This window comes from Microcebus murinus, chromosome 6, assembly GCF_040939455.1.
Source record: "Microcebus murinus isolate Inina chromosome 6, M.murinus_Inina_mat1.0, whole genome shotgun sequence".
NCBI classification, from domain to species: Eukaryota; Metazoa; Chordata; class Mammalia; order Primates; family Cheirogaleidae; genus Microcebus; species Microcebus murinus.
The window spans coordinates 62,873,765-62,890,725 of NC_134109.1; the positions used below are offsets into that span (position 1 = coordinate 62,873,765).

A 16,961-nucleotide genomic window follows, 5' to 3' on the forward strand; every position below is an offset into this window, starting at 1 on the left:
GTTAAATTTTAGGACTGGAATGACCTTTGGAAACAGTGTAGACTAGCTTTTTACATAATTGTTGAAAAGAATGTCATTTGAACTCTTTGGGATCATGTATGAAGTAATAAATATTTTCTTTTTGGGCTGGGCACAGTGGTTCACACCTATAACCCCAGCACTTTGAGAGGCCAAGGCAGGGGAGGATTGCTTGAGCCCAGGACTTTGAGGCTGCAGTAAGATATGATTGTGCCACTGCACTCCAGCCCAGGTGACAGAGTGAGACCTTGTCTCTAAATAAACGAACACATAATAATAATATTTTTTCTTTTTGTTCTTTATTTTGGGAGGTGTGGGTTAAACCTGCCGCTCTTTGTTCATTCAACAAATAATTAACAGTGACCATGGGGAGATTTATTTAACATTTTTATGCATCCTTCCTTATCTGTAAAATGAGAGTGGTTGTGAGGAATCAATAAATTATTATATGTAAAGTGTTTTTATTACTCTTTAGGGTATAGTAAGTGATCATTAAGTCTTACCTATAAAATAAATTATTTAATATAAATAATAAATTGTCATAATTCTAATTGTAACTTCATTTTCATTAGTACGTTTTCTGATGTTCTCAATATTATTATTATTATTATTCTTATTATTTTTGAGACAGAGTCTCGCTTTGTGTCCCAGGCTAGAGTGAGTGCCGTGGCGTCAGTCTAGCTCACAGCAACCTCAAACTCAACAGTGGCCTGCATAAATGACAGTGGTTCCATAACATTATAATACCATATTTTTACAGTACCTTTTCTATATTTATAAATGTTTTGATATACAAATACTTACTATTGTGTTACATTCATGTGATGAAATCACCCAACTGCATCTCTCAAATCTATCCCTATGATTAGGCAATGCATGACTATATATAAATAATCATAATACTTGGTATATTTCATTACATGATATCTTTAAGTGCTCTATTTAATGTATGCTTTCTTTGTAATAATGCTAAATTTATAAATCATAACTCTCATGAATATGATTTCTACTTTAGTTATGTTTAACATATTAATATTTTTCTTAAAAATTCTCCTTGAGTTCAGTGTTTAATGCAAGCATATGTCAAGTGAATGATATCATTCTTATATTTTTTAAGAATTAGGCTGGGCCTGGTGGCTCATGCCTGTAATCCTAGCACTCTGGGAGGCCAAGGTGGAAGGATTGCTCAAGGTCAGGAGTTTAAGACCAGCTTGAGCAAGAGCAAGACCCAGAAAGAAATTAGCTGGACAACTAAAAATATATAGAAAAAATTAGTTGGGCAGGGTGGTGCATGCCTCGGATGGCTGAGGCAGAAGGATTGCTTGAGCCCAGGAGTTTGAGGTTGCTGTGAGCTAGGCTGACGCCACATCACTCTAGCCTAGGCACCAGAGCAAGACTCAAAAAAATAAAAAAAAGAATTAAAGCCTCATAGGAAATAATCACGAATAATTTGATTTATGAATTAACTTGAATAATATTTCATGTTTAGAATCATGTACCGAGAAATGAAGGATTCTGACAAAGAAAAGGAAAATGGAAAAGTGGTAAGTTATTTTCAGAAAATCTGTCTTATTCTTGGCTATTTAGTAAAACAATAAAAACCCAAAAGAAGAAAAATAAAGTAAAACTAATGTTATGTTGCAGTTTGAACATTTGAGGGCAAAATGACTAACATAAATTTCTTTAGAATGGATTAAGTGCATGATCCTAAAGCTGCCTCATGTAAATGCATGTGAAATATCAGAGACTTTATATTTGGGAAAGGCCAATATTTGGTTTTTCCTATTGTAGGGTTGCTGGTCTATAGAGCATGTGGAACAGTACCTTGGCACTGATGAATTACCAAAGAATGACTTGATAACCTACCTGCAGAAGAATGCAGATGCTGCTTTCCTGCGCCACTGGAAATTAACTGGCACTAATAAAAGTATTAGGAAAAACAGAAATTGTTCTCAGCTCATTGCTGCATATAAGGTATATGTTGGCATCAGAATATTTTGATTGGGAATGGCTTTTGTGCTTTGTTTTGCAGCTGTAAAAGCTTTTTAAGGAAGAGAGGTTCATTGGGACATAATTTAAAAATGAGGTTGAATTAACATTGTAAATGTGCCAATGCTAAAATTTCAAATATGACTTGTGGCATTGTATCTGAAGTATAGATTTTGAACTTTGGATTATTGTGGTTATATTTTATGTGAGAATTTTAATGGTTTAGAATGTATTTGTTTTCATCTTATGTAATACTTTTTTTTATGTCAAAAGAAGGTAATTCTTTGAAAAAGTCCCACTTTTTCAAAGTAATACTAATATAGTGGTGCATTACTTTTCTTGAACATGTGATTAACAGCCTGTTTTGCTAATTGTTTCTACAGGACTTTTGTGAGCATGGAACAAAGTCTGGGTTAAACCAGGGGGCTATTTCTACTCTTCAAAGTAGTGATATTCTTAATTTAACAAAAGAACAGCCCCAGGCCAAAGCGGGCAACGGACAGAACTCTTGTGGAGTAGAAGATGTCCTTCAGCTTCTCCGTATTCTGTATATAGTTGCAAGTGACCCTTATTCAAGAATATCCCAAGAAGGTCTGTAAGAAGTCTTGTTTCATTTCTATAGCATTCTTAAAGCAAGTCAGTTTAAATTTTTATTAATGTTATTAATTACTTTTACAGACAGTGATGAGCAGCCTCAGTTTACTTTTCCACCAGATGAATTCACTAGCAAAAAAATCACAACAAAAATTTTACAGCAGATTGAGGTAATAATATCATATAGTTGAAACTCTTCACTCTGTAACTGTTGGAAATTTTCATAGTATTCCCTTTCTTTCCTTTTGCCTCTCACCATCCCTCTCTACCCTCTGATTCAGTAATTTGGGCTATATGGTCCTATGCATTCATTTCTTAATTATAGTGTGAAGAATGTAGCTCTTTTTTTGTCATTTTTATTAATTGCCTTAATAACATTAAGACATTGTTATTTGTTAATTTGCAGGAACCATTGGCATTGGCAAGTGGAGCTCTGCCAGACTGGTGTGAACAATTAACCAGCAAGTGTCCTTTTCTAATACCATTTGAAACTAGACAACTTTATTTCACATGTACAGCATTTGGTGCATCAAGGTGGGAAGTATACCTTTTTCTTTATTTACTTTGAAATAGTCTCACCTATATCACTTAGGCTGATCGTGAATTCCTGGTCTCAAGGGATCCTCCTATCTCATCCTCCCAAGTAGTTGTGATTACAGGCGTGCACCACCATGCTGGTGCTAAGGAAGTGTATCTTTTTATGTTTTTAGAATGTTAAATAAGTTCAAAATGTACAATATACTGTCAAGACTAATGGAGATAATATATTATCCTGTGTTCTTATGAAAAGTAGTAGATATTTTAAAATTTTCCATTTTCAGCCAGATATATGCTTTGTTGGAGTAGTATGGATTGATTCAAATGTTTCTATCAGCTAACATTAACTGTGTGTAGTATTTTAGTAGTTGCATTTACTGTACATAGTAGTTTAGTAGTTGTAAATTATTAGTTACTGAAATTCCCTGCAATACCAAACTGAATGCTTGCAAATAGCCTTGATGATATTTAAGTATATCTTCCTTTTGACCATTTTTCTCTTACCATCATCTAACATACTACATATTTTACTTACTATCATTTTGTTTTTCTGTCTCCTTCCACTAGGTCATAGTTTCATGAGGGCAGGAATTTCTGGCTGTTTTGTTTTCTACTCTAGCTAAAGTTCCTAAAACAGTATATAGCATATTTTAGGTGGTCAATAAATATTTTGTTGAATGATTATATACTTAAAGTGTTCTTTCAAAATAGGTTTTACGGCCGGGCGCGGTGGCTCACGCCTGTAATCCTAGCTCTCTGGGAGGCCGAGGCGGGCGGATTGCTCGAGGTCAGGAGTTCGAAACCAGCCTGAGCAAGAGCGAGACCCCGTCTCTACTATAAATAGAAAGAAACTAATTGGCCAACTAATATATATAGAAAAAATTAGCCGGGCATGGTGGCTCATGCCTGTAGTCCCAGCTACTTGGGAGGCTGAGACAGAAGGATCACTTGAGCCCTGGAGTTTGAGGTTGCTGTGAGCTAGGCTGACGCCACGGCACTCACTCTAGCCTAGGCAACAAAGTGAGACTCTGTCTCAAAAAAAAAAAAAAAAAAAAAAATAGGTTTTACTATTTCTACCCTGATAAATTACATTTTTGTACCATTTATACTATTTACAAAGGATTTGTATACATGGGACTATAATCTGTTGTGATAAATGACATTGATTGTGACTTCTATTTTATAGGTTAGGAAATTGATTCTCATAGTACTTAACTGATTTGCCTGAAATTACCAAACTATAGTAGCACACTTGAGAATAGAACCTTCGTCTTCTTGTTCCTAGTTACAGGTTCTTTCCCCTATCCTAGGTGGATTAGCTGCGTTGTTATAAAGAAAATGTTTTAAAATTATAACAACCATTTTGATGGTGGCTTTCAGTTTTAATTTCTCTGATAGTTAGGAAATGTTTGTATTTTTTGTATGATATAGGGCTTGTACTATAGACCTTCATTTTTATGTAATTGCTAAAATAAAGAGGGGAAATACGGACCCAGTACTTCCTCAATTTGTTTTAAGGCAGATTATAATAAATGGAGTTTTATATATTTTTACTTATGAAAGGAAATTATGCAATAAAAAAAGATTACTGTGTCTCAAAAATCACCTTATAAAATACTTTTTAAAAAATTTCTTAAATCTTTGAATTCTGTTGCTGGTTCAGTAGTAATATAGTCAATTCTTAAAATATGCTACAGTTACATAGATATTTTTCCATTTCAGAGCAATAGTATGGTTACAAAACCGACGTGAAGCCACGGTGGAACGAACAAGGACCACAAGCAGTGTAAGGCGAGATGATCCTGGAGAGTTTCGAGTTGGTCGCCTCAAGCATGAAAGGGTAAAAGTTCCACGTGGTGAATCACTGATGGAATGGGCTGAGAATGTCATGCAAATACATGCAGATCGGAAATCAGTTCTTGAGGTAACTTCGTATAAAATAAGATTTCTTTTAGGGAGTAGGAATGACACATGGGGAACCAGCCAATCTCTCTGTCTTCCACTGCACAAAAACTTAGATGAATATGAAGGAGGATTTCTCTCTCAGAGCATCTTTCATAAGAGGATGTCATCCCATGTCCTCATGCTTTAGGATCTTGGGCAATTAATGAGGAAAAAAGAACATCTTCACTCTTGAGGTGGAAGTGTTTGAAGGAGCAAAAGTGTTTGAAGGCCACTATCCATTACTTAAAGTTGGATTGAATTAGTACTTTCAAGGGATCCTTTCTGTTACTCTAAATTTTACCTTTCTGGTTAAACTTTGCTATTAGATAGATATCTGCATTTTTGGAGCACACTGTTTTATAATATTGTTTCACTTAAATTGTGCTTGGTATTATATCATTGATCTGTATTGAGAGATATTTATAGCAAATGGCAGTATGAAATTCGGTATATTTACTGTAGAGGTGTTACTGTGAACATAGTTGATTATATTCCCGCTAAATAGTATTCCTTAGATGAGGAACAATGGAAATACCTCTCCCACCACAGATGTGAACCAGCTGGTTTCTCTTTTTTTGAGACAGGATCTTGTTGTCGTCTAGGCTGGGGTACAGTGGCATCAGACTTCTGGGATCAGGTGATCCTCCTGGCTCAGCCTCCCAGCTGGGACTATAGGTGTGAGCCACTGTGCCTAGCCTGTTTTTACGTTTTGAATCACAAACTGATCATGACAAATTTGATACATCTCTAGAAGACGTACAAGGCCTTATGGCTTTCACTTTATATATAAACTTTCTTTGCCTTCATCTTGTTTCTCCTGTCCTTATATTCTTCTAACCAGATAATCCCTTAAAACAAAACAAAACAAAACTGTGTTCTATATGCTATTGTAATAATACCTCAAATCATTTTTGGAACAGGTAGAGTATGGACAAAAACGTTTAAAGTTATTGCTTAAAGTCACAAGGTTTTAGGCTTTGGTGTCACATAGACACACATAAAAATCTGTATAACATCATTTCCTCAAGCAAATCGTTTAACCTCTTTATCTGAGATTTGGTTTCTTGGGTTGTAAAAAGGAGATAAATATTTTGCAGGGTTGTTGTGTTAAGTAAGTTGGTGTATGAACAGTGCTCAGCACAGTGCTTAAGAATGTAGTAGTGTACAACAAATGTGCTCTTCTCTTTGGAAAAATTAAAATAAAACTTCTGTGTTGCCTGTAGTAGTATACTACATGCTGTTATGAAGAAAGGCTTATTACTGGATCAGATGTCACAAATTTTTATAAGAATTGGATCTTTTTTTTAAAAACTCAAAACTTTAAGTTCACTTTCCCTGTAATTTATTTGTTCATATTTTAGGTTGAATTTTTAGGAGAAGAAGGGACTGGTTTGGGTCCCACATTAGAATTTTATGCTCTGGTGGCAGCAGAATTCCAGAGAACTGACTTGGGAGCTTGGCTTTGTGATGATAACTTTCCAGATGATGAATCTCGTCAGGTAAGATTTATTTCTTGTTTTGTGATTTGAGTTGTGATTTTGCTTTTGGAAAGTGTTAAAATAGGTTGTGCTGGGTACAATATACACTATTCAGGTGATGGGTACACTAAAAACCCAGGCTCCCTGCTGTACAAAATATCCACATAGGCCGGGCGCTGTGGCTCACGCCTGTAATCCTAGCTCTTGGGAGGCCGAGGCGGGCGGATTGCTCAAGGTCAGGAGTTCAAAACCAGCCTGAGCAAGAGCGAGACCCCGTCTCTACTATAAATAGAAAGAATTTAATTGGCCAACTGATATATATATAAAAAATTAGCCGGGCATGGTGGCGCATGCCTGTAGTCCCAGCTACTCGGGAGGCTGAGGCAGAAGGATCACTCAAGCCCAGGAGTTTGAGGTTGCTGTGAGCTAGGCTGACGCCACGGCACTCACTCTAGCCTGGACAACAAAGTGAGACTCTGTCTAAAAAAAAAAAAAAAATATCCACATAACAAAATTGCACTTTTACCACCTAAATATGTTGAAATTTAAAAAAATAGGTTATATTTTCAGAACACGGGCCAGTTTTTCTGAATCTACTTTTATTATCAAATAATTTTGATGATGTTAAAATATTTCTAAAGGATAAATTTAGTCACCGAAAGTTATTTATAAAACGTGTATATACTTTTAGATAGCTAAGATGAAGATGTGTAATGTTTGTGGATTGTTTCTTAGGTAACATGATATTGGTAGGCTTAGTCACTATTACCTTTTGTTAAATTTTATTTGCATTTTCCCTTTTAAAAAACTAGGTCGATCTTGGAGGTGGATTGAAACCTCCTGGATACTATGTGCAGAGATCATGCGGACTGTTCACAGCACCATTTCCACAAGATAGTGATGAGCTTGAAAGGATCACGAAACTCTTTCATTTCCTTGGGATTTTCTTGGCCAAATGCATTCAAGACAATAGACTTGTGGACTTACCTATTTCTAAGCCTTTTTTTAAACTTATGTGTATGGGTGACATTAAAAGCAATATGAGTAAATTGATTTACGAGTCACGAGGTGATAGAGACTTACACTGTACTGAAAGTCAATCTGAAGCTTCTACAGAGGAAGGTCATGATTCACTCTCAGTAGGAAGCTTTGAAGAGGATTCAAAATCAGAATTTATTCTTGATCCCCCTAAACCAAAACCACCAGCTTGGTTTAATGGAATTTTAACTTGGGAAGACTTTGAACTAGTAAACCCACACAGAGCCAGATTTTTAAAAGAAATTAAAGACCTTGCTATCAAGAGGCGCCAGATTTTAAGCAATAAAGGTCTTTCTGAAGATGAAAAGAACACAAAACTACAGGAACTAGTGCTGAAGAATCCATCAGGTTCTGGACCTCCACTTAGCATAGAGGATTTAGGGTAAGCTTTATATATACATTCTATACATTCAACCTAATGGATGCATAAGTTCTAAAGCTTTTTTTTGTCTCTAATGATTTGTAATATATGAGTAAACAGTATATCAAATACAGTAGTATGCTATAGGACATATTGATTATTAATTTGAATTTTTCATTTGTTAATATTATAAAGGCAATACTCAGGGCCAGGCACAGTGGCACATGCCTGTAATCCTATCACTTTGGGAGTCTGAGGCAGGAGGATCACTCAAAGCCAGGAGTTCAAGATAAGCCTGGGCAATAGCAAGACCCCATCTCTACAAAAAATTAAAAAATTAGCTAGGCATGCCGGCACATTCCTGTAGTTGTAGCTACTTGGGAGGCTGAGGCAGGAGGATGACTTGAACCCAGGATTTGGAGGAGGCTATGGTGAGCTATGATTATGCCACTGCAGTCTAGCTTGGACAACAAAGTGAGACCCTGTCTTTAGAGAGAAAAAAAATACTCTGGGAGGCTGAGGCTGCTGGATCGTTTGAGCTCAGGAGTTCGAGACCAGCCTGAGCAAGAGTGAGACCCCTACTCTACTACGAATAGAAAGAAATTAATTGGACAACTAAAAAAAATCTATCTATCTTAATTAATTAATTAGCAGGGCATGGTGACGCATGCTTGTAGTCCCAACTAGTCGGGAGGCTGAGGTAGAAGGATCGCTTGAGCCCAGGAGTTTGAGGTTGCTGTGAGCTAGGCTGACGCCACAGCACTCTAGCCCAGGTAACAGAGTGAGACTCTGTTTCAAAAAAAAAAGAAAGAAAAATGTGGTAAATTTATGTCTAGTATAAAAAATCCGAAGCTTATTTTTGACAAATTCATTAGCTAATATATATGGCCTGCTTGGCAAAGCTCACATATAGTTTTGTTGGCAGATAAGCCTTATCCCCAATGGCTGCATCAACTAAGATGCTGCAGATCTTCTGATAAAATTCTGTTAATTTATATACATGTAATATCTTACCTTTAGTACATTATCCTTTTTTTTTTTTTTTTTTTTTTTTTTCATTTGTGCCTTTAGAGAATGTTATCCTATGATTTTAGGTTTAAATGCAAGGCTTTCTTTTTTTCTGTTTTAATATTTGTTGATAATATTGGGAAGTTGTGTTTGACAAATGATTACATATTCAAGGACTGATACTATATATATATATATTTATTTATTTGTACACAGCATGAATAACTTCACTGAAGTAATGGCTTCTTCCTAAAAAAAAGTCTTACAAACATGTTGCTGTCGTAATTCATTGCTAAAATCTTTAGTTCATTAATTTTGTGCCATGAGGGGGAAGTAAAACATGGAAAGGTGGTGGTTTCATGTAGTCTTTGCAAAGCAAAGATGGATTTGTTAACAGTTGGCCTAGGCCGGTCGGGTTGCGGTGGCTCACGCCTGTAATCCTAGCTCTCTAGAAGGCTGAGGCGGGTGGATTGCTCAAGGTCAGGAGTTCGAAATGAGCCTGAGCAAGAAGAGTGAGACCCTGTCTCTACTAAAAATAGAAAGAAAGTAATTGGCCAACTAAAAATATATAGAAAAAATTAGCCAGTCATGGTGGCACATGCCTGTAGTCCCGATACTCTGGAGGCTGAGGCAGGAAGATCGCTTGAGCCCAGGAGTTTGAGGTTGCTATGAGCTAGGCTGATGCCACAGCACTTTGGCCCAGGCAACAGAGTGAGACTCTGTCTCAAAAAAAAAAAATTTTGGCCTAATATTTGCGCACGGTTTTCATTTAAAAAGGCCTCATACTCAAAGCTGGTGTGCTACTTTTGTTGTTTGAGGAGGGTGTGACTCATGGTTTTGACAGCAATGTTACAAAATTAAATACCAATGATAGCTGAATCTGAGTTAATCTAATCTTTGTTGTCCTCTCAGTTTAAATTTCCAGTTTTGCCCTTCCTCAAGAATATATGGTTTCACAGCTGTGGATCTCAAACCAAGTGGTGAAGATGAGGTAAAAATTTTGCTTTTAATGTAGTTGTAAGTTCTGGTACATTCTCTTAACAAGGCCTGTTGTATTGGGTCCTACTGAAGGACTCCTAGATGTTAATAGTTATTTATACTGACACATTTTCCTTTGCAGATGATAACAATGGATAATGCAGAAGAATATGTGGATTTGATGTTTGACTTTTGTATGCATACGGGTATTCAGAAACAAATGGAAGCCTTTAGAGGTAATTTTAAAGGATCTTTAGCATAATCCCCCTCCTTTTACTTTGAGATGCGTGAAATTAAGTCAAAAATTGCTGGTAAAGTTGCCTTCTAGTTTTTTTGTCCTCTGGATAATTAGGGTCTTGCACAGCACCCTGAACAATTTGGAATATTCTCAAGCTGTAGTATACCCTCATCTTGCTCTTCTGGGGTAATGGGACCCACTTTTGGTTCTCATTTCTTTATTTGTAAGTGGGCATAAGGTTGTATATATTGTAATTTACATAATCAGGATGAATTAAACCATGAAAACATCTAGGTTCTTTAGGAGAAGATGAGAACAAAGTATATAACACTATAAAACACTTTTGAAAATGAGAACACAACTTTGGCTGGCTTGTATGACACAAAGAGCTAGTGAGCTCCAGATTGAATAGTTATAAGAATTTTGGCTACTGACCATAGTGACTGAATGTTCTCTTTGTTCACATTTGTGATATAAAGGGAAGATTTTTTTTTTACTTAAAACCCTAGCAGTTTTTATTTCAAGCAATTTTAATTTATATTTGTTTATTCAAACATTTAGGAGTATTTTATTGATTTTCTGTCCATTTAATTGATAATGGATATTTTTTACCAATGCATAATATTTGTATGTATTTATGGGGGTATGTGTGATATTGATACATGCATAGAATACGAAATGATTAAATCAGGGTGTTTAGAATATCTATCATCTTGAACATTTATCATTTCTTTATGTTGGGAGCATTTCAAATCTTCTATCTACTTTGAAATTTATTGTATATTCTTGTTGAATATTACAGTCACCCTACTGTGCTATTAAACACTAGAACTTATTCCTTCTAACTGTATATTTGTACTCATTAACCAACCTCTCCATTCTCTCCCACCTAACACATACACACCCTTCCCAGCCTCTGGTAACTATCATTCTACTCTTTACCTCCATGAGATCAACTTTATTAGCTCCTACATATGAGTGAGAACATGCAATATTTGTCTTTCTGTGTCTGGCTTATTTCATTTAACATAATGACCTCCAGTTCCATCATGTTCCTGCGAATGACAGGATTTCATTCTTTTTTTATAATCAAGTAGTAGTCCATTGTGGATATAAATCACATTTTCTTTGTCCATTCATTAGTTGATGGACACTTGGATTGATTCCAGTAATGGGTATTTTGATTTAAAATTTGGTATTGGAAACTGAGTTGTGTGTTTTTGTTTTTGTGTTTTTGATATATGTACAATGTAGATGGATTTAATAAAGTTTTTCCAATGGAGAAATTAAGTTCCTTCAGCCATGAAGAAGTCCAGATGATTCTCTGTGGAAACCAGTCGCCATCCTGGGCAGCAGAGGATATTATCAATTACACTGAACCGAAGTTGGGCTATACACGTGACAGGTATGTGTTACTATTTTCTGAGATCAACAAAATTGTTTATATTCCCAAAATCTAATGACAGATTCTCTAAAGAACTATTAATGTATTGAGTTATATTGGTAATTGAGAAAGCAGTGAAGTCTCATGATTACAGAGATACATATCTATTGATAAGGCTGAGAGTACACAAAAAGACAATTAAATCATAGCTGATATTAAGATTCCTTTTCTTGTTTTCATTATTTTAAAAATTTGGTAAGTTGTAAATCCTTAGGCTATATTGCATTTGTATTAAACTTCTTATTGAACTGTAATAGAGAAGTACAAAAATTGTATATATAGCTTAGAGAATTTTTATAAAATGAACACACATTTATAATTGGTACCCAGAATAAGAAGCAACTTCAAAACCCTCTTTCCCACCATATCATTTTCTAATAATTAAATCACTGTCAATTAATTTTACTTGCTTTTGAACTTTAACATATGAAATCATATAGTCTGTATTCTTTATGATCTGGTTTCTTTTATTTAACATTATGATTTTATCTAATTTTTTTTCTTGTTTGGCCCTACTGTGATTTGGAATATTTAACATTATGATTATGAAATTAATCCATGTTGTGGCATTATAGTTCATTTTATTGACATGTAATATTTATTTATTTTGAGACAGAGTCTCACTTTGTTGCCCAGGCTGGAGTGAGTGCCGTGGCTTTAGCCTAGCTTACAGCAACCTCAAACTCCTGGGCTCAAGCAATCCTCCTGCCTCAGCCTCCCAAGTAGCTGGGACTACAGGCATGCGCCACCATGCCCGGCTCATTTTTTCTATATATTTATTACTTGGCCAATTAATTTCTTTCTATTTATAGTAGAGACGGGGTGTCGCTCTTGATCAGGCTGGTTTCGAACTCCTAACCTTGAGCAATCCGCCCGCCTCGGCCTCCCAGAGTGCTAGGATTACAGGCGTGAGCCACCTCGCCCGGCCAGGAATATTTTTAAAGTAGCTTTTATCAGCCCTTTTCATACTTACTCAAGACTTTTTAGACAGGCTGTTCTTCTGACATAAGGATAATTTTTTTTTTTTTTTTAACAGGGGTTATTGTTGATTACAAAGTACTGGTAGTGATTTTTCTGTTAAATTTATCAACTCAGTATAACTATATTTTTGTTTTCTTAGCCCTGGTTTCCTGAGGTTTGTGAGGGTTTTGTGTGGCATGTCTTCAGATGAAAGGAAGGCCTTCTTGCAGTTTACCACTGGGTGTTCAACTCTACCCCCAGGTGGACTGGCTAACCTGCATCCCAGGCTCACAGTTGTCCGCAAGGTACAAGCTCCCTAGCTAACGGGGAATCAAAATGGGATTTATTAATAGTTACTTTAGGACTGAAAGAAATATTTAATCTCAGTGGTTGTTATATTTGTTTTGTTTCTGTAGGTTGACGCAACCGATGCAAGCTATCCATCAGTCAATACATGTGTGCATTATCTTAAGTTGCCTGAATATTCTTCTGAAGAGATCATGAGAGAGCGCTTGCTAGCTGCTACAATGGAGAAAGGCTTTCATCTCAATTGAGCTTTGACATGGAATGGGAGACATCAGAGACTTTTGAAATACTAGTGAAGCCTCTTGTGTTTGTGTGCAGAGAAGTATATGATCCTCCACGCTAATGACACTTGCCTTTTTTTCAATCATTAAGGCTTTAAGAACAGGTGGAATAAGTTTGTTAGCTGCTAATGACAAAACAAATTCTTTACCCAGCCAGCAAGTATATAGCACAGAACACTGTGTTGCTTTACAAGGGCTTACGTGACTGGAATAAGGTGGTCCTACTTTGACTGTTCCAAAGAGCAGCTTCTCAGATCTTCAGTGTTCACTGGTAAATTTCTAACAGTGTGTTTGTGTAAAGTTTGTCATTTCATACTCCATACACTACAGTTGCCATCACTGATCCCTGTTTTGCTGGCTTTTAAGCTACTTGGTCAAAAATCCTGCTTCCTTAAAACAGAGAGAGTTAATGAGCATCTCAAGCTTTTTCTTTTTCTTTTCCTTTTCCTTTGTAATGATGCCTGCACTATCAGAGTATTCTAGTGTTCTCTCTTTTGTTTAGCGTATAATCATGCACAACCTTTTTATTTCTTTGAGGTGGGAGTATATTTTTATTTCCTAAATGCCATACTATAAAGATCAAATACTTAAGTGTGTTTAGCTCAAAAATAAAGATATATTAAGGGGGGAAAAACACTGGTCTAGGTGCAAGGCACACTTAAGGCAAGTTTTACTTTTGGTTGTATTTTCTTTGTATATTATAAACATTTATTTAACTTGTTGCAGTTTGAAGTAAAAAATTTCCAAAATGTATGCTCAACAATAATCATTAAAATGTTTGCAGCGTACAAACGTGTGTCATGTGACTATTTCACTACAGTCATCAGACCTAGGAACTAACCAGATACTTTTCATTTTGAATCATTCAGATTCAGTTTTCTGAAATTATTACATAAAGAAATGTGATTTTTCTGGCCAGGTGCAGTGGCTCACGCCTGTAATCCTAGCATTCTGGGAGGCTGAGGCAGGTGGATCACTCAAGGTTAGGAGTTCTAGACCAGCCTGAGCAAGAGCGAGACCCCATTTCTACTAAAAATAGAAATTAATTGGCCAACTAAAAATATATAGAAAAAAAACTAGCCAGGCATGGTGGTGCATGCCTGTAGTCCTAGCTACTCAGGAGGCTGAGGCAGGAGGATCGCCCAGGAGTTTGAGGTTGCTGTGAGCTAGGCTGTCACCACAGCACTCTAGCCCCAGCAACAGAGCAAGACTCTGTCACAAAAAAATAAAAAAGAAAAATGAAGAAATGTCATTTTGTATAGTAAATACACTTGCTAAAATTGGAAGGCTAGAAAAAATACATATTCACACACTTACTTGTGATCCAACTGTTGTGTTCAGTTCTAAAGTATTCTTCAGCTAGAAAAATGTCTAGTTATTTGTGTTAAGTTTTTCAAAACCAGATCTGCTATTTACCATTATATTTGGATGGATGTGTAAGTAAGGATGTAACTATGATCCAAGAAGGATTTTTAAATGTTGTATTAGTGTGAAAAGAAACCTCCAGGATACAGCTGCTTCCCGGTTGTGAAGAAGGGCCTGTATTTCCATTTTGCAAATTCCTATTATTATCATGTCTGTGCATATAGGTGAAAGAAATATCACTAGGTCAAATTTAGCCAAATGGCTTTTTTAAGGAACTAAAAGCATGTTTGAAATTTCCCAGTATTTACCTGTTTAAAAGGTATATTCCCTTTCTACATTAGAAGAGACATCTCCCACTACAGTTAATGATTTGAGTACTGTTTTTATGTGCTGCATGAGAATGTTGTGATTGTGTAATTAGAAGCAACACTTTTTTTCACCTTATTGTCAGCTTCACAGTTCTCTATGAGAATAAAAGTTAAAGCATTCTTCACTCTATGGCCTATGTTGCGATCCAAAAAATAGTGGTGGTGGTGATTTCAATAAAGTCTTGAATGAATGACTAAAACTGTATACTAGTGTTAGAATTAAAATCCAGTTTATGTGTATAGTGTTGCCATTGTCTAAGTCTCTAAAATGTCTATGGATAGTTAGCTTTTACCAAAACTAGCCTGGCACCAGGGTCAGCAAACTATGGCCTACTGCCTGTTTTTGTATGGCCCATGAGCTTAGTATGGTTTTAAATTTTTTTAGATGGTTGGAAAAAAATCAAAAGAATAATATTTTATAATGTGAAAATTATATGAAATTTAAATTTTAGTGTCCATAAATAAAGTTTTATTAGAACACAGCCATGTTCATTCATTTACATACTACTATTGATGGTTGCGTTTGAGCTACAATGGCAGAATGGATTAGTTAGCAGAGAGCATATGGCCTGCAAAGCCAAAAATATTTACTATCTGGCGCTTTATAGAAAAAGCCTACCGAGCCCTGGTCTAGCAAGTTGCTATAGCAGGTATTGAGTTTTATAAAATCAGTAACTTTTTGAAATGTTAGGAGTTTTCAGAAAAAGTCCAAGAACAAAGTATGGCTGGCCAGTCTGAGACATAAATGTTACAAATATGAAAGCACTTAAAGACACAGCCTGTGAGTACAGACAGTGAACATTACAGTTCACTTTGTATGAGTCCAGTGTTAGGAGACATCTACTGGGGTCTCCACATATACTGTTAAGTTCTTAAGTATTTTTTCCCATGATACCTACCTACTATTTTTTTTTAACTGTTACTATTCTCTCAAGATACTAAAATCTGTGCCAAGATGTAATCCAACTACTATTTTGGTGTGACCCAAAAATTAATTTTGTTCACTCCCTTGCTACTTCTGGTGTACCAGTTTCTGCAGTTACCTGAATGTGCTACTGATTAAGTGCCTATCAATTAGGACAATGTTTCCCAACTAATGTGTCTCAGAAAGACCTCCAGAGCACTTTGGTCTGGACTGGGCTTTCCCCAGACCTTGGCTACTTGATTCAAAGGTGGATCTGTACACACATACCACTCATTGTTCCCACAGGTCCGAAGACTTCCCTCTGCCTTGCCAAATGAGTCCAAAACAACTCAGGTTTGCTTTTGGTGTCCACTATTTTCTGGTTGTCTGAGTCTTTATAGATACAAACTTTGAGATATGCAAGTAGATTTTTAGAAAAGGATAAAGAACTTTAAAAAAGCATTCCACTCATTCCGACGTATGAGAGAGAAAAAACAGCACAGTTCTGAATGGTCAGTCTCCCGAATGTCTCTTTATGTCCTCTTAGAGAATAGTGTTGTAGATGAAAGAACTCTTGAGACATTCTATAGAATGGGACAATATCTTAATGTACCAAAAATATATTTCTACTTCCTCCATTGCACCTGACCTCCCACCAGTACATGCACATATACAGTAGACCCCCTTGTCCTCGGGGGATACGATCAAAGACCGACAGTGGATATCTGAAACTAAACCCTATATATACACCATATTTTTTCTATACATAAATATCTATGGTAATTTTTAACTTAATTAGGCACAGTAAGATTAACAATAGCTAACAGAACAATTATAACAATATACTGTAATAAAGGTTATGTGAAAGCTGGGCATGGTGGTGCATGCCTGTAGTCCCAGCTACTGGGGGGAGAGGCTGAGGTGGGAGGATTGTTTGAGCCCAGGAGTTTGAGCGAGCCTGGACAACAGAACAAGATCTTTTCTCTAAAAAAATGTTTCTTATTAAAAAAAAAGTTACATTAATGTGGTATCTCTCTCTCAAAATATATCACCCTTCTTGTGGTCTGTCAATCAAGGTAGTTACTAAGTGATTAATAGGGTAGCATATGCCCTGTATGCATATGCTGGGCAAAGGGATGATTCACCTCCC

The 16,961-nt window shown here is 36.1% G+C and overlaps 1 protein-coding gene across 15 annotated transcripts in view; it reads left to right on the forward strand.

The window, feature by feature from the left end:
- The window catches only part of HECTD1 (HECT domain E3 ubiquitin protein ligase 1), a 98,507-nt gene extending 83,118 nt beyond the window's left edge, over positions 1–15,389 (forward strand). For 8 of the 15 annotated variants that reach the window (XM_076004119.1, XM_076004121.1, XM_076004124.1 and 5 more), the window contains exons 31-42: positions 1,508–1,562; positions 2,391–2,598; positions 2,686–2,771; positions 3,008–3,135; positions 4,861–5,062; positions 6,444–6,581; positions 7,373–7,980; positions 9,880–9,958; positions 10,088–10,181; positions 11,438–11,588; positions 12,748–12,892; positions 13,004–15,389. In XM_076004119.1, coding sequence (XP_075860234.1) covers positions 1,508–1,562; positions 2,391–2,598; positions 2,686–2,771; positions 3,008–3,135; positions 4,861–5,062; positions 6,444–6,581; positions 7,373–7,980; positions 9,880–9,958; positions 10,088–10,181; positions 11,438–11,588; positions 12,748–12,892; positions 13,004–13,141 — 2,032 coding nt within the window. In that variant the 3' untranslated portion in view covers positions 13,142–15,389. Of the gene's footprint in view, positions 1–1,507; positions 1,563–1,809; positions 1,993–2,390; positions 2,599–2,685; positions 2,772–3,007; positions 3,136–4,860; positions 5,063–6,443; positions 6,582–7,372; positions 7,981–9,879; positions 9,959–10,087; positions 10,182–11,437; positions 11,589–12,747; positions 12,893–13,003 lie in introns of all 15 variants that reach the window. The other 7 variants (XM_076004116.1, XM_076004117.1, XM_012773439.3 and 4 more) reach the window with 1 other exon arrangement.
- The last annotated feature ends 1,572 nt before the right edge of the window (positions 15,390–16,961 follow it).